This window comes from Perognathus longimembris, chromosome 4 (genome assembly GCF_023159225.1).
Source record: "Perognathus longimembris pacificus isolate PPM17 chromosome 4, ASM2315922v1, whole genome shotgun sequence".
Lineage (NCBI taxonomy): Eukaryota > Metazoa > Chordata > Mammalia > Rodentia > Heteromyidae > Perognathus > Perognathus longimembris.
In genome coordinates, this window is record NC_063164.1 from 40,277,609 (window position 1) to 40,300,756 (window position 23,148).

General features: G+C 40.3%; 1 protein-coding gene across 1 annotated transcript in view; it reads right to left on the reverse strand.

Moving 5' to 3' along the window:
• Itgav (integrin subunit alpha V) overlaps positions 1-1,206 on the reverse strand; it is a 102,190-nt gene extending 100,984 nt beyond the window's left edge. The window contains exon 1 of the mRNA XM_048345128.1: positions 514-1,206. Coding sequence (XP_048201085.1) covers positions 514-698 — 185 coding nt within the window. The 5' untranslated portion in view covers positions 699-1,206. The remainder of the gene's footprint in view (positions 1-513) is intronic.
• Positions 1,207-23,148: the final 21,942 nt, after the last annotated feature.

A 23,148-nucleotide genomic window follows, 5' to 3' on the forward strand; every position in this document is an offset into this window, starting at 1 on the left:
ACAATAAATGCAATGCAATAACATGGTCCCTTTAGTCATCGGGGTGTCTGGAACAGGAGTGAGAAGAAACAGAAATCAGTCTGGGAGGCAAGAGTGGGGGAGGGCTTTTTCGGGAGGTGGGGAGAGATGAACTTCGGGGAGTGAAGCAGAGCGGAGCCAGTGAACAGGCTGCCTGGTACAGGAGAAAACGTTGGAAGATGAAATCAACCAAGTTCCCCAAGTGACAGAGGCCGGCGATGGGTCCCAGCCGGGGAGGATCTCTCAGTCTAAGCAAAGAAGGGTCTGGTGGAAAGCTCAGTCTTCCCATCGGCCCTAGTTTAAAGAGACGAGCGGAACTCGCGGTTGAGTGCCTAGACTCAGAGTCCATAATCATTGCCGCGCCCCCCCCCCAAATATTCCAACCACCCAGGACTCAGCCACCTCTGGGATGGGGAGCGTGGGACAGGCAAACTCTAGGCTCTGCGGGGAGAGAAGCGGGGTGAGGGACGCGGGGCTGGGGGAGGGGTCACTTACTTAGACGCACTGGGCGCGAAGAAATCCACCGCGAAGCCGAAGTAACTTCCCTCGGGGCCAGAATACTCGGCAGGACTGTCCACGTCTAGATTGAAGGCTCCACCGAGAGGCAGCAGGAACCCGGGGACAAGGAGCAGGAGGCAGCCGGGACGAACGTGCATCGGACGCCGCACCGGAGAAGCCATCACCGAAGCGCGCGTGGCGCGGAGCCCCTAGGCGGCCGCCCTCTCCCGGGGCGCAGTGTGCCCGCGGCCCGCCGCCTGCGCGCCCAAACTTGCCGGCCACTGGCTTCCCCGAGAGCCCGAGACAGAGTTGGGGAGTAAGGAGGGCTGAGCTTCTCAGCGGCTGCTCCGGGAAGTGGAGTGGGAAGCGCGCAAGGCGGGGACGGCCAACTCCGGGCCCCTCGCCTTGATCCAGCCGGCCACTGAGCGCTAGGACCCGCGGTCGGGGACTGCCCGGACGATCAAGCCGAGCCAGCGCCGCACCTCGGCCTCTGAGAGCTGCCCGGGGCAGGGGGAGGAGGCAGGGCGAGAGGAGGAGCCGCGCCCCAGAGGCTGAGCGCTCGCGCGGGAGGAGGAAGTGGGGGCCGAGCTGATCTCCGACTGGAGAAAGCCGAGCGCACTTCCGTGCGCGCGGTCGCCGCCTGTTCTGAGATCCCGTGCTGAGTTCGGTGTCCAGAGCTTCAGGGCCTGGGACAGGAGCAGAAATCCTATATCTGAGCCCCAGACCTGCGCTTTGCAAACTCGAGATAGCGATGATCAGACGCCCCAACCCAACCCTTGGTTCATGAGAGTGGCTGCCGAACCCCAAGCTCTCTGGTCCCGCCGGCAACCACACTGTGAACTTTTGTTTAAGAATGCGGAAAGCTTTATCCGCTGCTCCTATTTCTGTTTCTTAGTCTGGCAGGCGCTCACCCACAGAACTCTATAATTATTTGTCCTTTGCCTCCCCATCCTATCCCCCACACAAAACACTGAACTTAATTATAAACTTCCAGAATGCTAGCACAGCCTCTCCCAGATGAGGTGGATTACAGCTGAACTTAGGTGGTTGAAAGAAAAAAGCAAACGCCCTTCAATAAAAAGCAAAGAATTGGAAAAGAAAAATTTTAATAAATAAAACCAGTCCTCTTTTTTTTGTCTGAGTTGTTTAATTGTGGAAAACTGATTCGTTGGCTTAGTCCTGATTTTAGAACTGGAAGAAATAAGGTTTCTTGCCGTTTACTTGATCTTGGCAGCACCGAACTGAGAGCCAGGCTGATGTTTAGGAAATTGACCTGCCTTTGTATTTCCAGTTTCCACCACCTTGTCAAGCAGAAAACAATCAATCAATACAATGTTGGACCACTGAATGAATAGCACACAAAATGAAAACTCAGATTTGTTTAGGAGAAGTGACTTTCCTATGCTGTGTATCTTATACTAAAGAATTTGGTGAGGATAAAATATAAGTGCATTCCAATGCTTGCAAGTACTGGAAAGGAAATTTTGGTCTGTTTTCCCAAAACTACTAAAATCTCATGCACAGACCAGGCATGGTAATGTGGAACACACCCATACTCCCAGCACTTGAGGAGGCTGAGATGGGAAAATTTCTTCAGGCCAGAAGTTCAAGACTAGCCTAGACAACACAGAGAGACATCTGTCTCCCTAAAAATATTAAATAATCCTGTGAAATAATATGTGTATAAATAGAAATCAAATGCCTGCTTAGAAGTCAGGATGCATTAAGCACTTTGGTTTTCCAATTATCTTTCAATATGCAGCAACATGTCTGGAATGTTTTATAAGCATGGTCCAACAACTTCAGGGGGGAAAAAAAAGCCAAGGGAGACAGATAATCAGATGTGAATATTTACATGTAAATATGTCATTGTGTTTCAGAATTATCCCAGTAGTTCGTGTGTGTGTGTGTGTATCCCAAAGTACTTAATATGTTGAAAACCTGAGAACCAATCCAACTGGGGACCATATGGAGGAGGGCAGGAAGACCGAAGTTATTCCCACAATCAATAAGCCTCCTACTTGGAGCTCTTGATCCTGAGACAGAAGTCAAATAGATCAAAGGGAAAGAGCAAAGGAATGCAAGGGGCAGGGAAAGGCAGAATCTAAAGAAACCTTATCACATTTGAGTTTACCCAAACCTGAGTGAACAAGACATCCCAACATGGGCCCACAATCTGCCACTAAAGCACTTACTCCTTAGTGTCTTTATTTCCAATGTGCAGTCTTGCAAATCAATGAATTTGTTTTATAAAACAAACACACATTCATTTCTATTAGGAAATCATGGAGCAGAGTAACCCAGTCTTAAGGAATTGGAGGATATAAATGCAAAGTTCTCTGTGTGAGCATGCTTGAACAGCTATCCATAGTGCCATGCAAATTGCATTACAGAGCGTATCCACTTGGCTTATTCAGTCTCCACATTGTGCAGGTTGCTTTATACTTGGGAGTGGGAAAAAACATGTTTTCTTCAAGAGGAGAAAATCAGTGCCCCTCCTTACCCAAAGCACTTTTCTTTAGGTACATTATTCCTAACTTACAAGGAGGACTGCCTGAGATACTGACATTAAGCATAATTCCTGTTTCACAAGGAAAATACAATAGTCAAAAGAAATTTGAGTTTGAATGTTAACCAGTACACTCCTATGTCCTTTCATTAGCATACTGAACTCTAGTTTCTGCAAATTCAAGTGCCTAGGTTCAATTCTTCCCTTCACAAAGTTCTAGTTGAGTGACTCTGGGAAAATCAACCCAACTGCCTTGTGCCTCTGTTTTCTTATCTACAAAATGGAAATGATCATAGTACTATCTCAGAGAGTTGAAAAACACCTTGTTGCCATTAATATTTACTACTATTAGTTTAGCACAGTAGTAAGAGTAAATTTGGGTGGCAATTAGTACAGTCTAACAGTTCTCCTACTAATCCAACAGTTCATTAATAACAAAAATCAAACCATTGCTCAAAGGAGTTTATTTCAATCATGCCATAATCATTTAAGGGAAACTTTACATTATTTTTTATCTTAAAGAACAACAAGGAGGGGTTGGGCAGACTAAGATATGGCTGAGGGTATGGCTTGCCTTGCAAACATGAAGTCCTGAGTTCAATCTCAAGGAGAGGGGAAGAGAGACAAGAAGACAGGAATAGAAGAGAGAAGAGGATTCCATCCATAACTCAAAAAAAATCCCTAGTAAAATTCAATTTTAACACCCTCTATTCTTCCTGAACCAGAAGATCCTAGGGTTTTCATGGCTGTTTTTGTTTGTCCAACTTTCTCTAGTCTCCTGTGCTAGCTATTTACTAGAGATTGACTTGATCTTTCTTGTTTCTTACCCCTGCCTTTGTTGCATTTTCCTATCTGATATGGGTCAAAATATGATCCCAGACAGCACCATGATCATGGTGGGAAAGAAAAGAATGCAGGCAGGAAACTTGTCTCCTTTCTAAGCTGTTTCCTAAACTACACCATTCAATACCAAAGACCTCTGAGTCTCTATCCTTCGTTCACTGCATTTCTCATTCTATACATCCCCAGGGGAGCTTATTCAATCTAACCTACAAAGGACTGTTAGCAATAGTACATTACTATTTCTCTAGCATCCTCTCTCTCTCTCCCTCTCTCTCTCCCTCTCTCTCCCTCTTTCTCTCTCTTGTTTGTTTTTGTTTGTTTTTTAGTCTTGTGGCTTGAACTCAGGGCCTGGACAACTGTCCCTGAGCTTTTTTGCTCAAAGCTAGCACTCCACCACTTGAACCCACAGTGCCACTTCTGCTTTTTTCTATTTGTGTGGTACTGAGGAATCGAACCCAGGGCTTCGTGCATGCTAGGCAAGCACTGTACCACTAAGCCACATTTCTAGCCCCTACTGCCTTTTTCATGGAGCTCTATCCTTCTGAAAAACATTAGCCTTCCTCCTTCAGAATTTTCCACAGCCCCCATCCTCCTGTCAAGTAGAAACCTGGTCATTCCTGCTCTTTCAAGACCTGCATCAAGCTGTATGCCCTCCAGGAAGGCCTGCTCTCAATAACTGTTGAAACAGGCAGACAAGACAGAATGCATAGATTCTTTAGCCCTCAAATCGGCCCCTGCCTGAAAAATGCCTTAAGACCTCTTCTAATCTCTTTGCCTCATGACCACCAAAGATTACTGATAAAATGTCCTGTAGGCCAACAACAAACAAAGCCATGTCTCAAGAACAAGGATGCTTGCCTAGCAAAATAAGTTCCCCTCAGTTGCACACATGCAATATTGGTGACCTTAAGTGAATTTTTTGGAGTGACTCCTAATGAAGGCTTTATATTTATCATTAATATAATAATAACAGTGCATTATGGGAGTGAGCATTGCGATATAAAACCTGTTATATAACCACTACCTGCTACTCAAACATGTCCATCATAAAGGACCCACCTGACGACACAGTTCAAGCCATCCTCAGTTGTCAAAGACATTATTCCTTAGGGCCTGGGGTATCTTTTAGGTCAGACACCCCTTCCATACATAGACTTCGAAAAATTAGTTTCAAACTTAAAAAGTTTCAGATAAATGTCAGGGCTGTGTAGAATTATATTTGTTCCCTTCTCTAAAGTACAACACACCCCCTGAATATCTGAAATGAAGGTAATAACTCAAAAAGTACTTTTTTTTCCCCCAGTTGTGGGGCTTGAACTCAGGGCCTGAGCACTGTCTCTATCTTCTTTTTGCTCAATGCTAGCACTCTACCACTTGAGCCACACCGCCACTTCTGGCTTTTTCTGTATATGTGGTGCTGAGGAATTTAACTCAGGGCCTCATGCATACTAGGTAAGCACTCTACCACTATGCTATATTACCAGATCAATAAGTAGTTTGAATAATAATTCAACTAAGTACTCAATAAGGAAGGAAGGAGGGAGGAATGGAGGGAGGAAAGGAAGGAAAGAAGGAAGGAAAGAAGGAAGGAAGGAAAGGAAGGAAGAAAGGAAGGAAGGAAGGAAGGAAGAAAGGAAGGAAGGAAGGAAAGAAGGAAGGAAAGAAGGAAAGAAGGAAGGAAGGAAGGAAGGAAGGAAGGAAGGAAGGAAGGAAGGAAGGAAGGAAGGAAGGAAAGAAGGAAGGAAGGAAGGGAGGGAGGACTTTTCAAGAAATAGAAAAGCCCAGCAGTATCTAGTGTATTTGTTTAATAGCTAGAGAAGAAATGGGGTAATACGCCTAATTTCAATGAGATCCGTGCTTCTTATTTTCTGTTTCTGTTTTTTTGTTTTGTTTTGTTTTTGTTTATTTGCCAGTCCTGGGGCTTGAACTCAGGGCCTGAGCACTGTCCCTGGCTTCTTTTTGCTCAAGGCTAGCACTGTACCACATGAGCCACAGTGCCACTTCTGGTCTTTTCTATATATGTGGTGCTGAGGAATCGAACCTAGGGCTTCAGGTATACAAGGCAAGCACTCTTGCCTCTAGGCCATATTCCCAGCCCCTGTCACTGTTTTTTTTTTTTTTTAATGGTTTGTTGCAATTTAGGATAAGAGCATGGGGTATAAAGGAGACAAATGCATTAGAAATAACAAGAATATGATATGGACTACTACCTCTCCTTGTCACTGAGAAAACAATATGCTCTCAAGACAGGCATTCTCAACTTTAAGCATATGCTTGGTGGTTTGCAAAATTCCCTTTAAACTGTTAACATGTAAAAATTCTAAAGAGGTTCATGTATCTTACTATATTGAAATAAAGAATAATTACAACATCTTCATGCTTTAGAGCAGCTTAAGGATATGTAAAAGATTTGCTTTAAAGACTTCAGTGGTATGTGCAACCCTCTGATAGATGTTAAATAAATATAATTTCTCACTACAGCACCAGCATACAGGAAGATCCAGGATTGGAGAAATGTGTTACTATCTAAGTCACTCTTGTATTATTGAAAAATTAGTGGCTTAAAGAAAACAAAACAGTTATGGTATGTTTAGTCTTGACTTAATGCAATTATTTTTCTTTGTGAGATGGAAAAAAATCCAGAAGTGGCTCTGTGGCTCAAGTGGTAGAGTGATAGCCTTGAGCAAAAAGAAGCCAGGGACAGTGCTCAGGCCCTGAGTGCAAGCCCCAGGACTGGCACAAAAAGAAAACAAAAAAAAAAGAAAGAATATGGGAAGTTTTTAAATCATTCTTTTGTGTACTGAGTCACAGAAATAATCATGTGGGATAATAGAAAATGTTTCCAGCACTAGATACATGATTGCTAATACCTTCCATCTGCTAATCATTTTGTATAAATATAGCCTTGTTGTTACTAGAGAGTCTAAACTAAAAATTTTAACACTTGCTTCCTTCAGGTTTATGATAAGCGTAAATAATCATAGTGGAAGTGCTTTTAAAACTGTAGTTTATAAAGTTACACACATTTTATATTATACCTACATATACTTCCTGAAATTATTTACATTTGCTACATGCTTTAACTCTAAAGTTGTTTAGCAATTATTGAATACTCTGGTAAAATAATTTTTACTTCTCAAAAAGGCACACTGTATGTCTACATATACTATATAAACAAAATTTGCAGGAATAAATTTAAATGTTTGTGTGTATGTTTGCCAATCCTGGAGCTTGAACTCAGGGCCCAGATGCTGTCTCTGAGCTTTTGTGTTCAACATTTGCACTCTACTACTTGAGCCATGGCTCCACTTCTGGTTTTAGTAGATAATAGTCTCACAGACTGTCTTGCCTGAGTTAGCTTTGAGCCACAATCCTCAGATCTCAGCCTTTTGAGAAGCTAGGATTACAGGTATGAGCCACCTGTGCTTGGGTCAGAAAATTTAAATTTTAAGAGGGGATGGGGTGCAGATTAATGGTACTTAGCATGTGTGAGACTCTGGTTTCATTCCTTGTCCTACAACCATAAAATAAATACTAAGAGCATAAGAGTTGGAGGTTGTGGTAGCTGGTAGATTGTCAGCCTAGCAAGCACAAAACCCTGAGTTGTAACTTAGTTACCACCCCACCCAAAAAAGGCAGGCAGGCAGGGAGGGAGGGAGAGAGGGAGGAAAGAAGGGAAGGAATGACAAGGATGTGACAAGGACAAGGATGTGATCCTTCAGAATCTCTAGCATCCTAGTATGATGGATGTGTACTGCTACAAAGTACATTATATGCTTGTATAGAAATGTCATGATGAAAATTCCATACACTGGACAATTCATATTGCTAATAAAAATGAGGAAAAAGATAAGCTGAACATGGTGGTATATACCTGGAATCTCAGCTACTCCAGAGGCAGTAGTAGGAGGATCACCATATTAGACTGGAGGAGCAAAAGTACAAAACCGTATCTGAGAAACAAACTAAAACCAAAAGGACTGTGAGGAAAAGCACTTGCTAGTTCATACACCAGTGATGCTAAGAAGTAAAAAAGAAACACCCCGGTTATATGGTCTTATTACAGATCATGCCAATCATTCACATAAACATCAAATCTCTACTAAGAAATTTGTTAACCAGATCTAAAGACAAATGGAAGCTTCCTTTGCCTTCTCTTTTGGACCAGAAATGAGCTTCCATGGTGTGGGAACCCTCAGGTTGCCTTGTGGAGAGGTCAATGTGGTACAGACACATGGTCTACACACAGCTGGTATAGGTGTGGGGCATTCTCTGAGCAGCTAGAACAGCACCCATCTTCACAGGGATTGTTCTCAGGCGGAGAGGCAGCCCCTGATGGCTTCCACCTCAACACAGGTCTTGAGGCAGAACTTCTTCCTTACTCAACAACCCTACTATAATAATAGGGTTACTAGTTTAAGCCAATATATTTTGGGATTCATAGTTATTCGGATAACCTATACAATGAATTTCAGTAAATGAGTAATTAGCTAAAGTTATAGAGCTAGGCTGTAACCAGTTTGGCTAAGATGATCATATGATTTATTGTCCACCACAGACATTTTAGAGAATATAGGACTAATAATAATTAAGGGCCAACAAAGATGTTGTTCTTAGTGTAGAACAATTACAATCTGGACCTCTTTGAGAAAACTGGAATGTAGGATCACTTAATTAGAGCCTATTATCCTGGTTAATACACAACTCTCTTTCCAGTATAAATTATTAAACATATGTGACCAGTACAATCATGGGAGGCCAGCACAGGGAGTATAGTCTACCTGCTCCAAGAGTGCCTGCTAAGCACCTCTTCAGTATTCATTGACTCTGTCTTCTGCACATGGTATGGCAGCAGTAATGCATATAGTTGGAAAAAAGAAATAGGAATTCCTGGGGCTGGGGATATGGCCTAGTGGCAAGAGAGCTTGCCTTGTATACATGAGGCCCTGGGTTCGATTCCCCAGCACCACATATACAGAAAAACGGCCAGAAGTGGCGCTGTGGCTCAAGTGGCAGAGTGCTAGCCTTGAGCAAAAGGAAGCCAGGGACAGTGCTCAGGCCCTGAGTCAAGGCCCAGGACTGGCCAAAAAAAAAAAAAAAAAAAAAGAAAGAGCAATTCCTGGCTCCTTTACAGATGGCCAAAGACATCAGTTGAAGTTGTCAGGGAAAATTCTCTTGCTGTGGGGAGGCTACATTCACTTTGAGAATGATTGTAAATTCTTTGAAACACAGGATGGGGTGAGGCCACAGCAGCTTTATTGTGAACACAGAGAACTACTTGATAATTGAAGTGATGATCCAAAAATTACAACCTAAAAAAAAAATGGACTTTTTGTAACCACAGACTATCATTCCAGTGCTGGACTATAAGCTTTAGCACTGTATGACATGAGAGAAAAATATACCTGTAACTTTAGTTTCTTTTTTTTTTTTGCCAGTCCTGGGCCTTGGACTCAGGGCCTGAGCACTGTCCCTGGCTTCTTCCCGCTCAAGGCTAGCACTCTGCCACTTGAGCCACAGCGCCGCTTCTGGCCGTTTTCTGTATATGTGGTGCTGGGGAATCGACCCTAGGGCCTCGTGTATCCGAGGCAGGCACTCTTGCCACTAGGCCATATCCCCAGCCCCAACTTTAGTTTCTTAAACAAGAGATAAAAGTTGAGAGTCCGTCCTACTTATTCTGGCCTTATTTATAGAAATCAGTCTAGAAATACCAACCTCTCTTCCTGTTGCTAAAGCTGAGTAATGGTTGACAATTTTCTTGATGGTACAAGTTTCTGGAGCCTATCACTTTTTAGTGTCTTTGGGAGTCTTATATGTCTCCAGTATTGATACTAACATAATGTGAACAATACTCTATATTTTAAAAATATTTTTGTAATTCTTGGGTGGCAAACATTGTACAATTGAGCTACATTCTGGAGCCTTATTTTTCAACATCTTGCTATGTAGCCCAGTCTGGTCTTGAACTCACTATGCAGTCCAGTCTGCCCTGGAACACAATGTCTTCCCTCCTCTACCTTTAAAGTGCGTGGATTACAGGCCTGAACTACCACACTTGGCAATACCCTGAGTTTTGAATGGCCTGGTGGCTTTCCCAGTTTTGTACCTTTTGAATTAGTCATTGGGGGAGATGGGGTAAAATCTCTGCTATTACTTCCTGTATGTCCTGAGGAATAACTAAGAAGTTCTACCTTTCAACCATTAAGAAAATCGGAATTTTCATGAAATATTTGAATTTAATAGGGAATGATTACATAAACTAACCAGTTTGACAGACATGTTAATTAGATAACTGGATTGGGTTTAGCTCATAGGAAAAGCAATTAACAATGCATTGGTTCATGTCAACATTTTGTGAAGCATAAAGGTGTTTCCATGGTTAAATATTTTTTCTTTTCAATTTTGAAGAAATTAACTATTCTGATGAAGATGTTTACATCTACTGTTTAGGCATAACTAGGGTTTTTTGTTGTTGTTGTTGTTGTTTGTCAGTCCTGGGCTTGAACTCAGGGCCTGGACACTGTCCCTGGCTTCTTTTTGCTCAAGGCTAGCACTCTACCACTTGAGCCACAGTGCCACCTCTGGCTTTTTCTGTTTATGTGGTGCTGAGGAATTGAACCCAGGGTTTCATGCATGCTAGGCAAGCACTCTACCACTAAACCACATTCCCAGCCCCTAACTAAGATTCTTTAAGAATCTTTATTTAGTTTTTCTTTCTTTTTCAGTATTGGAGTTTGATCCTCAGGCCTGTGTTTGCTACAGTAGGCACTCTATCACTTAAATCACACTCTAGTTCTTTTTGCTTTCAGTTATCTTTCAGACAGGATCTCACACATTTTTTTATGGGTGGGTCCTTAGACCAAAAACCTCCAACTTGCCTCCTATAGTTTGGATTGCACACTAATTGAGAAGCTGTCGAAAGAAAGATTGATGTCTGCGGCCAGCCCCACGCAAAAGCATGAAACCTTATCTGCAAAATAACTAAAGCAAAAGGCCAGAGGATGACTCAAATGGTCATGTGCCTTTATAGCAAGGTCTTGCATTCCCCGCCCCACCCCACACACACACACAAAAAAAAAAAGAAGAAGAAAAGAAAAGAAGAGGAGGAGAGGAACAGAATTTACAACTGGACTGATCATTTCATAGGGATGTAATCAAACTAGTGACTTCAAATAGAATTTTCTGCAGCAAGGAAACCATATTTATAGTGTTACTTGTATTACCCACCAGCAATTGTCAAACGCTTGAAGTGATTAGACAGAACTTTGGAACAGTTTTCATTGCTACTTGTGGCTTATAATTTCCAAATTGTACACTATACCTGTAAAGATCCAGAATCACAACAAACCAAAGAAAGACTGGATAAATGGGATTGCCTCAAACTGAAGAGTTTCTGCATGGCAAAGGAAGTAGCTATCAAGATAAATATAAAGCCCACAGAATGGCAGAATATTTTTACGAGTCATGAATCAGATAAGGGGTTAGTATCTAAAATGTACTCAGAGCTTTAAAAGTTAACCCCTCCCCCCCCCAAAAAAAACCTCAAGAAAACAGCAACCCAATTACTAAATGGGCTAAAGATTTAAAGAGAGACTTCTCAGAAGAAGAATGGCCATTCAGCATGTAAAGAAAAATATTCAACATCTCTAGCCACAAAAGAATTGCAAATTAAAACAACATTGAGATTCCACCTCACCCCATTTAGAATGGCCACTATCAAAGAAAATTAACAGTAACAAATGCTGGCACGGATGTGGCCAAAAGGGAACTTTATTAAACTGTTGGTGGGAATGTAAACTTGCTTAACTACTATGGAAAGCAGTATGCAGTTTCCTCAGAAGACCACACATAGAACTTCCCCATGACCCAGCCATTCCACTCCTGAGCATTTATCCAATAGCATATAAACAAAGCCACACTAAAGCTACAGCACAGCCATGTTCATTGCAACATTGTTTACCATAGCCAAGATATGGAATCAACACATTTGCCCCTCAGTGAACAAAAGGATCAAGAAAACGTCATTGGGAACTGTTGGTTCATATCTGCAATCTTAGCTATTCAGGAAGCTAACATCTGAGGGTTGTGGTTCAAAGCAAGCTCAGGCAGGAAAGTTCATGAGACTCTTTATCTCCAATTAACCACCAGAAAATGGGAAGGGGCTCTGTGGCTTGACCAGTAGAGCACTAGCCTTGAGCTCAAGAGCTCAGGGACAGCACTCAGTCCCAGAGTTCAAGCCCCAAGACTAACAGAAAGAAAGAAGGAACATAAGAAATAATAAAGAAAAAAAAAAGACAGGAAAATGTGCTATATACACACAGTAGAATTCAGTTTATCTATGAGAGAGAATGATAGTATATCATTCAAAAGGCAATGGAAAGACTTGGAAAAAATTATATTAAGTGAAGTAAGCCAGACCCCAAGAAACACAGGCTGTATGGTTTTCCTCATTTGTGGTACCTAGGATGTGCCCATAAATCTACAAGTAATTCTTGAAGCTAGTGGCTCATGCCTATAATCGTACCTTCTCAGAAAGCTGAGATCTAAGGATCACTCACCATTGGAATTCAACACACGGTGGCTTATCGCCATTAAACTACTCAGAAAAAGGCAGAAGTGACACTGTGGTTCAAGTGGTAGAGTGCTGCCTTTGAGCAAAAGCAGCTCAGGGACAGCACCCAGGCCCAGAGTTCAAGGCTCAAGATCAGAAGAAAAAATATATATCTACAAGTAAATACACTGGGTGGTAAAGGAAAAAATAAAAAGCACTGGGACATGATAAATTATATCTAGTCATTTACACAGAGTGAGATCAAAGTAGGATATTCTTAGGAGAGGATCATAAAGGTTCAATAGCTATGTGAAAAAGAAAACCACAAAAACATAGTTATGTGAATATGATGATATAAAATAATAAAATAAATTTTATTGAAATAAACTCGAAGAAATGGAAACAAGAGGATTTTGTTCTTTGTTGCTCTTTTCCTTTCTTCTTGTTTGTTCATGTGTCAGTCTTTGGGTAGATAAGGAGTCACAGGGTGGTGGGACAAAGGGTTAATAAATGCAGCAGTGGTACTCATTAGACTATGTTCAAAATGAACTATACAACTTGTGGGTGGGGACTAGAGGAAACTGGGAGAGAGCAAGGGAAAGGGTAAATTGTTCAAAAAGAAATGTACTTTATATGACTATGTAGCTGTTTCCTGTACATCACCTTTACAATAACAACTAACAAAGGTGTAAAAAAAAAAAAAAGGTTAGAGGATCCAATTTGATGGATTCCAAAGTTTCTCTTAACCTTATCTTGGTGTAGCAACAATAAACATTGGTTAGTTTATCTTCTTTTCTGCTTTTTTATGCATTAAAATTTTCCATTGCTAATACTCACTTGTTAATTTAGTCATCATGTTCCAAGCCAATCCTGGCTAATATGGATGTGTTATGCTACAAGTGAGCAGAGTTATAAATGATAGATTTATAGTAATTATAAAATCCCTAGATATTTCCCCTTATATTACATTATATACAGCCTGTACAATGTATACAAACACACATCTCTTCCCTGTTTTCTTCTAAGCCTGTTCCTTCATCTGTTCCCCAAATCCATAACCTATGTAAGTGAATTCTACCTTTTGAGTATGGTACTAACTGGTGAACAAAGACTATATTCGCTAGGCAAATACATTTGAGCCATGTCACTAGTACGTTTGGTTCTTAGGTTCAGATCTTGTACTTTTGTCTGGTCTAGTCTTAAACCATGATTTTCCCATTCCTACCTCCTGAGTAGCTGGGGCTGCAGGTATGAACTCCATGCCCAGCTTATTGGTTCACATGTGGTCTTGCTAACATTTTTCTTAGACTAACCTTCTAAGTTATGATCATCCAGCTCTCTGCTTCCTACATAGCTAGGATTATAGGTATGAGCCACTATAACCAACTGAAAATGTCTAAAGGGATTTCAATTCTGTGAGCATATGAGTATAATGTATCTTAATCAGTGTCATCCCTTTTATTGTCTTTTTTTTTTTTTTTTTTTTTTTGCCAGTCCTGGGCCTTGGACTCAGGGCCTGAGCACTGTCCCTGGCTTCTTTTTGCTCACGGCTAGCTAGCACTCTGCCACTTGAGCCACAGTGCCACTTCTGGCCATTTTCTATATATGTGGTGCTGGGGAATTGAACCCTGGGCTTCATGTATACAAGGCAAGCAATCTTGCCACTAGGCCATATTCCAAGCCCTTTATTGTCTCTTGTACCTCTTCCAACCTCACCCATTCCTTCATGTTGCTTGGCTACATTTTCACACATTTACATTGAATATTATGATTTTGCCAGGCCTTCCCCTCTCCACTTATTTGTTTTTCCTTCCCTTGGCTTTCCCCCCAATATCCTCACCATCCCCAACACAAATTCCAGCTTTCTTGTATTCATCCAAGTTAAACTGTATTTTCATTGCGCATAGGAGCTATTAGTCTCCTTTTTTTTTTTCACAGAGTCAACTGCAAAACTTTTCTAATACTAGATTACGACCATGGGGATTGAAATGATCATGAAAGTTCCAGATTTGGGTATCTGTCAGCTTTTCTTGGCCATGGAACCTTTTGCTTCTACTTTCTAGGAATTGGTTTCTTTCCTTTCAGGACCTGAACCCAGGACTGTCAATACAGTCATGTACCACCACTTACAGCAACTATGACCTTATTTTAAAAAATTATTATGACAGAATTGTATTTTTTCATGTTTTCTTCATCACTTTCTCAATATGAAAATTAAAGTCACAGTTGCATGATGTGAACTGATTTTTGTCTTCTTCAGTAACTTGTCCTTGACTCTGATAACAGCAAAAGTTCTAAATCAGGCACAAACAGGCAAGCAGAATAAAGGAAGGTTGAAGCCAAGTAGAGAAGTCCGGTACGGTGGAAAATAAATTCCATTTCAGGAGGTAGTGCTGACATGCCAGACTTGCCTAGAGCTGCAGAGCTTGTTTTGAGTTAGTAAGGGAGGGAAGGCAGTCATCCAAGCCACACCCATGTCCTTGCTCTAAGAACCTGCCACAGTACCCAGGGAAAACTATCAGTGCCACTAAGAAAACATGCTTAAAATGTATTGTTGCTAAGGGACTCTAAGAGTGCTTAAACAGCAGTGATTTTCAAGAAAAAATGTTTGAGTACAGTAGTCAAATAAATCCTCAAGTATCTTTTAAAAGACATTTTCTATGGGATTGCCATAGGCAAAACTAGTCCTAAGCTTACTAAAATGTGATTCACTGCCTGTACATTAAAGTGTTAGAATATATTTTCATATATTTTAGCATTTACTTTGTGGGTTTTTTTTTCTTTCTGGACTTTTTTCCCCTTTGATTTAGTCTGAAGGAAAAGTTTGCCAGCTTTTGTGTGTTCCTGAGTCAGCAAGTAAATTTCCCATTGATAGTCCAGTGAGATGAGTCACCAGCGTGGCTTGGGGAAGTTTGGAGTCCTGGATGTCTGGGTTGAATGAGAAACAACATTACAGTCGATTAGTCTAGACAGCCTAGGGTGCAGCCACTTGGCCATACATGGTATCATTTCCTCTTTTTTCACTGAAAGAGCATAGAGAGCAGAGTGTCTCCTGGGAATATATAGAAGGTTGCTATATTTAGCAGACAAAAATACAGGATGTTTGGTTAAATTTTGATTTTAGGTAAACAATGATTTTTTTTAAAAAAAGAATACATACAGTCCTGGCAATATTTTGGACATAATTTTCACTTAAAACTAAAATAACAACTTACCTGGCATTACTTTTAGTTGGGCATCCTGTGTTTTATCTAGCCCTTGATATGATTTACCCTTTTCTTGTTTTATTATTATTCATTGCTTATCATGCTATGGAATATCATACAGATGAAAGTCTATTTTCCTGATTTTTCAAAAATGAAAGTGGTTATTTTTCTTTCATCTTTGGTTTGCCATGTCATTACTGTTTAACATCAAAGAAAGATGCAAGTGATCAACAATAGGAATCCTTTAGAACAGGGCTGCTCAAACTTGCCTGTATGCATGATCCATGTGTGGGTTCTGGGGAAAATTCAGATTTTAATTCACCAATCTTGGGTGGGTCCTGACAGTCTGTACTTCTAACACAGCTCCTATGAGAGGAAGCTTAAAAGATACTGCTTCTGGGCCCTGTGAATTCACTAAGAATTCCCCACCCCTATATCTGTGCCCTCTGATCTGAACTATTCTCTGCTCAAGTTACTTTACAACCACCTGGGCTCCAGAGAAGAGAAGAATCATCAATAATTATGTGGTGTAGAAGGCAATCTACTCCCTCAAACAGGAAATGCTTTCTTATCATCTTAAGGGAAAACCTCAGATCACCTGCCAAGCAATTTGTTCCTGCTCTGTCCCAGTGGTAACATGATAGAAACTTCTCTACATCTCCTCCAGAGACAAAGACTGAGCTAATGGTCAACCAGATCACACTGTTCCGTGGGCCACTTTTCTCACCTCTTATTCCTAATTCTATTTACTGAAGCCAATGTCTGTACCCCTGAAGATGGCTAACAATGTACTTCAGAGCTATCTTCTCATGGCTGTCATGTAATAAGTCTCCTTTCTCTGTCCTTCATCACATCTTTCTTTTTGTGATTTGGAGATGAGTGGCCAGGCTTAACTTGGGGCTCTTGGACTTTGGGCCTGGGGTCTAAAAATCTGGTTTTATTTTCAGTGAAAGAACTGGGTTTTACTCTAGGCAAGAGCTTGCTACTGATATTTCTGTGCCACTGCTCCACAGACAAATGTTGCTGTATGTAAGAAACTCCTAGGGATCTTTTGAAATCCAATGACTAGGCTACAACCTGTCCAAATAAAACATGGTGTATCTGTGTATATTTGCACGCATGCGTGTGCACACCCACATGCTTCAGTAGGCAATCAAAGTTGAGAACTGTTTTCTTTGCTCAACCAGATCACTTCTATCCTGGATAACATTCATTATTATCACTTGAGTGGGAGGTGGCTCATAAAAACATCTGGAATATTGATTGTTCCAAGTTTGAAGGGTAGTGAGTCTTTTCATTGCATTCACTTTCAGTTATTCTTTCTAAGCCACTGTAAAGAGATTTCTATTATTTTACCTGTTATAATATTTTCCACTAAATACTTTCCAGATTTGGAAATTTGGTATCTGTACTATCATGAGTATTGGAAAAGTACTTTTTCCATGAATCTAAAATAAGGTATTTAGTGTTCTAATGGAAACCTAAAACCACTAACTATATTAATGTTTGTCTGGCCTGGAAAAGACCATACTTTATTGTACATTACTGTTTTTGTGGCTTAGTTACAGTCAAGAATTGTGACTTAAAATAAAATAAAATCTTTAAGTTTTTGTTGTTCACTTAAAGATATGTCAACAATAAAAAATATGTTTGCAAAGCTATTGACACAAATACAGCTTGCAAGTAACACATACAGAAATAGATGGCTAACTTAGGAAGTCTTCTGTACAAATCTCATTTCTTGAAGAAATACCTTCATTTCTCTTTGGGTTTTTTTGTTGTTTCTTTTATTTATTGTCTAAGTTTCATACATAAGTCAGTAAGTACATTTCTTATCCAACTTGTTACCTCCTCCCTCAGTTTTCTTCCACATTGACCCCTCACCATTTCCCTCCCCCCATGAGTTGTACAGTTGGGTTACATTACACAGTTTTGTGACTATTGCTGTTGTATTGGTTTGTCTTTTATCCTTTGTCTCTATTTTGACATTCCCTTCTCTTCCCTAGATCCAATAAATGTATATACAATACTCAGTGTATCAAAATCAGTTACAGTGAAATCCCAGATAAAACCATGGGGAATAAAGACAAGAGAAAAAAAGCATAATTTCACATGGTATGCTCTGATTTTACTCTCCAGTTTAGCCTAATTTTCTTAAATCACGATCCTAAAATTTTAATCTTGTTTAGATTGAGGCATGCTTTTTCAATATCTTGTACTTTATGCTGGAGTGCTAGCCTATGAAAACTTTCTTTTCTTTCCCTAGTTATTATCTACTTTGTTCACCATACTTTCTCTTCCTTCCTGCCAATCTTCCATTTTACATCTCTTCACTGCCTAATCCTCTATGTTAGTGCCCAAAGATTTTACAATCTGTAACCAGAGCTGCTCCTTGACCAGTCTTTCTCATCAATACCAGCAGCAGTTATCTCGCCCTGAGAAACAGCTGAAACAAATCCACATTGGCCTGAAACTGGGCAGCTGGCCCCATTGACTCATTGAAAGGCTGCCAACTTGCAAAGGTGACTCAGAAGAGTACAAGACCATAAGGAGGTGGGTGGCATATTGCTATGTAAACATTTAACTGCAGGTCCTCCCTTTATGCCCTTTCTAAAAACTTTTGCCTGTGGGCAGGTAAAGGCAAAGTGTAAATCAGCACCAGGTCTGTCTGTTGTACAAAGTCAGCCAGCCAAATAAAGTTTTTTGGGGTTTGTTTTCTTTCCTTCTAAACAATAATAATCTTCTCTTCCTCCCAGGAAAGGCTGTTAGGAAACTTCTTTAAACATACTCCACACCACAAAAGGGCAGTGTAACTGTGGTACAAAACAGTATCTATGGCCATGTTTGCTAAACAGTCACTTTATATTCATTAGAGCTTTAAATCTTTGTGAAAAACCCAAATAAGTAGTACCACTTCCCCCATTGCAAAAATGATGAAAATAAGAAAGAGAAAAATGACATCACCTTGATCACACTGATCGTTGAGTAGTGATAACAAGATGTGAATAGAATGAAGGCAGAGATAGAACTCTGAGCATGGCTCAATTATTCTACGTTTGACTCTATCAAGGGCCTCTGCTACTCCACGCTGCCTCTTACTGTTCTTGCTAACAGACCCTATTTTTTTTTTTAATTTATGTCAAGGTGATGTACAGAGGGGTTACATACATAAGGTAAGTGAGTATATTTCTTTTCAAACTTGTTACCTCCTCCCTCATTTTTCTCCCACCTTCTCTCCTCCTTAATCCCCCTACCCCTTGAGTTTTATAGTTAGTTTGCAACATATTGTCTTGTAAGTATTGCTGTTGCATAGGTTCCCTTTTGACCCTTTGCCTTACTATTTTGATGTTCCCCTTCCCTAATTGAGACAAATATATACAATACCCAGAGCACCAGAATCAAATACAGGGACAACAGGGGATAAACCATAGGAAAGAAAAATGAAGGAAAAAAGAAATAGTTTCACATAGTACATTTAAAATAACAAAAAAGTGAAACTGCTTATTTCCCTATCTTGGAGTTCATTTCACTTAGCATCATCTTATGTGATCTTATGTGATAGATTATTCTAACACTTTGTCTCATGAGTCTCTATTCAATCCATCTTTAATGACACTGCAACAGTAAATACCTGTGTATAAGAATTTTTTTAACTTTTTATGTAATTGTATACACACAGAGACAGGCACACATATACTTATTTGTAATAAAAGAAGTGCTTATCTAGAAGTTTTAGGAATTCTACAGAAGTAACGGGTTTTTCTGAAAGGACATTGTTTCTGCTTTTGATATCAAAAACTATAAAATAAGCCAAGTGCTGGTGGCTCTTTCCTGTAATCCTAGCTACTCAGGAGGCTGAGATCTGAGAATCCTAGATCAAAGCCAGCCTGGGTAGACATATTGACAGACTCTTATCTACAACTGACCAGCAAAAAGCTGGAAATGGAGGTTTACCCAAGTGTTAGAGTGCCAGCCTTGAGTGAAAGAGCTAAGTGACAATAAATAATTAGGGCCTGAGTTTAAGCCCCAGTAATCATCCTAACACATACACACACACACACACACACACACACACACACACACACACACACACACATCAAATGTAAAGGCTTATTTGGGAGTGAAGGTAAGGCTTAATTGTAGGTAGGCAAACCTTTAACCAGTTACAACTTGGTTTACTCTGTGAGAAAATGAAGCTTTCACTTCTTTCACACCATTCAGGCACTAGCTTGAATTCCAGGAATGCCTGTGGCCCTCACTAGAGGCTGTACTTCCTTCTGTGTTTGTTTATTTCTGCAGGGGGAAAGTACAGTCAATTACCATTGGTTATTGCACTAGGGTGTAATTATAGGCTGGATGATGAGCAAGCTGCCTTCTCTTGCTTAATGTCTTTCTGCAGACCCTTGTGCAGAGAGCTGCCAGGGGGCAATGAAACAATAGGTGAAGCAATAGTGAAACAATAGGTGGCTCATTTTTTCATGAAAGCCCTTAAATTCTCCAGGTTCTGCTTATAGGACAAAACCTAAAAAGCAATTACACAATAAAAGCACAAAAACAGGGTTAAAGGGCTGATGCAAGTGGTAGAGCAGCTGCCTAACAAGTAGGAGGCTTTGAGTTCAAACTCTAAACAAAGAAGTAACAAAAGACTAATTCTTATTAGTTGTAAGAGATCATTTAAACATTCCAATTTTGTGCTTTTCTATTACAAACATATGGCAATTGTAGCATATTTGTAGGACAGGAAACAATGCAATTAAGAAAGGTTTAGAAAAGATATATTAGTTTCATCACCTTCCACCTGGCATAATTCCTATGTTTTCTTCATCAAATAACAGTTTGAGTATTTTATGCATGAGACATAATGGTGCATAATGAAAGGTGTGGAAAAACTGCATTAGAAGGGAGGAAGGGAACAGTAGTAAATATGCCATAAGTCATCTCAAAGAAATGGAGGGACAAATGAAGAACAATGTCATGGGGGGTGTCACTAGACACTATGTTGTGTGTAGGGACAGGAGGAAAACAATGGGAAGAGAGGGAAAGGGTGATATTGTCCAAAAAGAAAGGTAGTCATTACCTGACTTATGGAACTGTACCTCTCTGTACATTTCCTTTATAATAACACTTTTAAAAAAATCTATGAATACACATCAAATCCACTAACAAAATAAAACCAGAAGCTAAGTTCCAATAATAATAATAATAATAATAATAATAATAATAATAATAATCAGAACAATGAGGCCCGGTTTAGGTTGTGTTGAGAAGAGGGAAGTCATGTGAAGAGGGAAGTGATGGAGAGGGTGAGATTGAGATCCCATATAAGCACATGTGAAAATGTCACAATGGCCCTCCCTAGTACAACTAATGAATGCTAACTTTTTTAAGCAACTGCATGGGAAGATAACATCCTTGAGATTCTGTCTGTATCTACAACACATTTGCCATGAACTGTCTTTTGTAGATCCCTGAACTGGAGCCTATCGCTTGAAACATAATATATGTGTTAAATGTTTAATTAAAAAAACTTTGTAAGAAAAGTCTCATATAAAATTCTGACTCTGTGACCTACTTATGGCCCCAAATAACTTGTCTGTGGTTTAGTGATTGCCAATGCTGTAGTAGATCAATTAAATGAATCAACCCTTTTTCATTTTCTATTGTTCTTTTCAGAGTCACTATCTATAAATTGACCAATAGGATTGGTACAGTAGTTAGTGAGAAGGAAAGAGCGAACTAGAACAGAATCCAAGTCTTGGGTCTTGTTTAAAATTTTTCTTTCAGTTGACATTATTGATTCAAATAATTTTTGCCCTTGTGACTTGTTAATTCCCCACAGAAAAGCAACATTTTAGTACTTCTTTCACCTTAACATGTGAGTTTTAGCAATATGCTCACTCAAAGGAGACGTTACTGTTGAGGGCAGTCAGACTCCATCTCAGTTTAGTTAAAGAAAGCAGAATCTGACTCCATCTTCACTAAGTTCTCCCCTGCCCCTGAGCTTCAGGGTCGAGGGCTGCGTCCTGTCTGCTCAGAGTCCAGGGAAGATCCCCCTTGCTGTGTTAAGAAACTGCTTGACCACCGGCGTTGTGGAACACTCAAGGTTAGCAATAGTATTCTTGACCCCATGAGTAAGCGTATCCGCCTGCGTTGTGTGGGGCCCACCAAATTCGGCACTAACTCTAACTAAAAGGTTGATTCAAACATTCAAACATACTATGTGGCAGGTTGTAGCTCCATTGGCCACCTGCATGTGGCCTGGCATGATTATGAGGTTTTCTGTATGTGTCCTAACCCCATTGGCCACCTGCGTGTTGCCAGGCATTACTATATGGTGTTTTTCCTTTTAAACCCCAATTTGAAATTGAGAGACACAGGGTAAAAAAAAAAAAAAAAAAAAAAAAAGACAAACAACTACAAAAGCAATACTTGCAAAACTGTTTGGTGAAAGTGAACTGAACACTTGGGGGGGGGGGGAAGGGAAAGGGGGAGGAGGGAGGGAGGTATGAGGGACAGGGTAACAAACAGTACAAGAAATGTATCCAATGCCTAACATATGAAACTGTAACCTCTCTGTATATCAGTTTGATAATAAAAATTTGAAAAAAAAAATAAACCCCAATTTGAGGTCCGCTCCGGGTCAAATTGTTAGCTCCTGAGTCTGTGCTGTGCCCCTGGCCCATCAGTTTGTATTTTACTTCCCCAATAAATCCGTCTTTTTACTTGAGACTGCCTCTGAGTGGTGGGCTCTTGGAGAGATGTGGAATCTCCTCCCTCGAACCCCATAACACTTACGAAGTTGAAGAAGTAGGTTTTATTATGGACCTTCCTAGATTAGATGCTGATCTGTAGGGGGCTACTGTGGCTTGGTGTGTATAACTTAAGAGTGTGGGAAACAGAAGTCAAATCTATGGCTCTCATTTTGTCACTTATAGCTAGGTGACCTCAAGCAAATTGCTTAACTTCTCTATGACTGTATTTTCCCTTGTCAGATTTCAAATCTATCCACTCATTTTAAAAATTGTCATTTGCTTTTCCTTACTTGTTTCTTTATTATACACTTAGTTATTTTCAAAATATTTAAGAAGTTTATAACTTATTTTAAATCTTTCTGCTTTTTTTTTTTTTCAACTTAGTGATTGTTCTTCCCAGTTATGGTACCTGCTGGCTCATGCTTATGACAAATGATTTTGATATGCATCTTAGCATGCATTGGAGACTGCTTTTGTTGTAGAAATTTTCTATAGCCCTCTTTGCAGTAGTGGTCTTCAGGGTGCCCTTTCACCTTTCCTGCTCTTCTAGAACCCTGCTATCCAGACGGCCATTCCCTTGACTTCTCCTGACAGTCCCTGTGCCAACATTTTCTTGTTCTTTCAGTAGGGGTGGGGACTTTTGTGAGCTTTGGTTCATATAGAGATCTTCAAGTTTCAAATCTCTGTTTTAACACTTGTTTCTGTTGAGTTTTAAAGTCCAAAGTCTAGACTTTAAGGTCTATTTAAACTTTATAACTTCCTTGGGGTAAA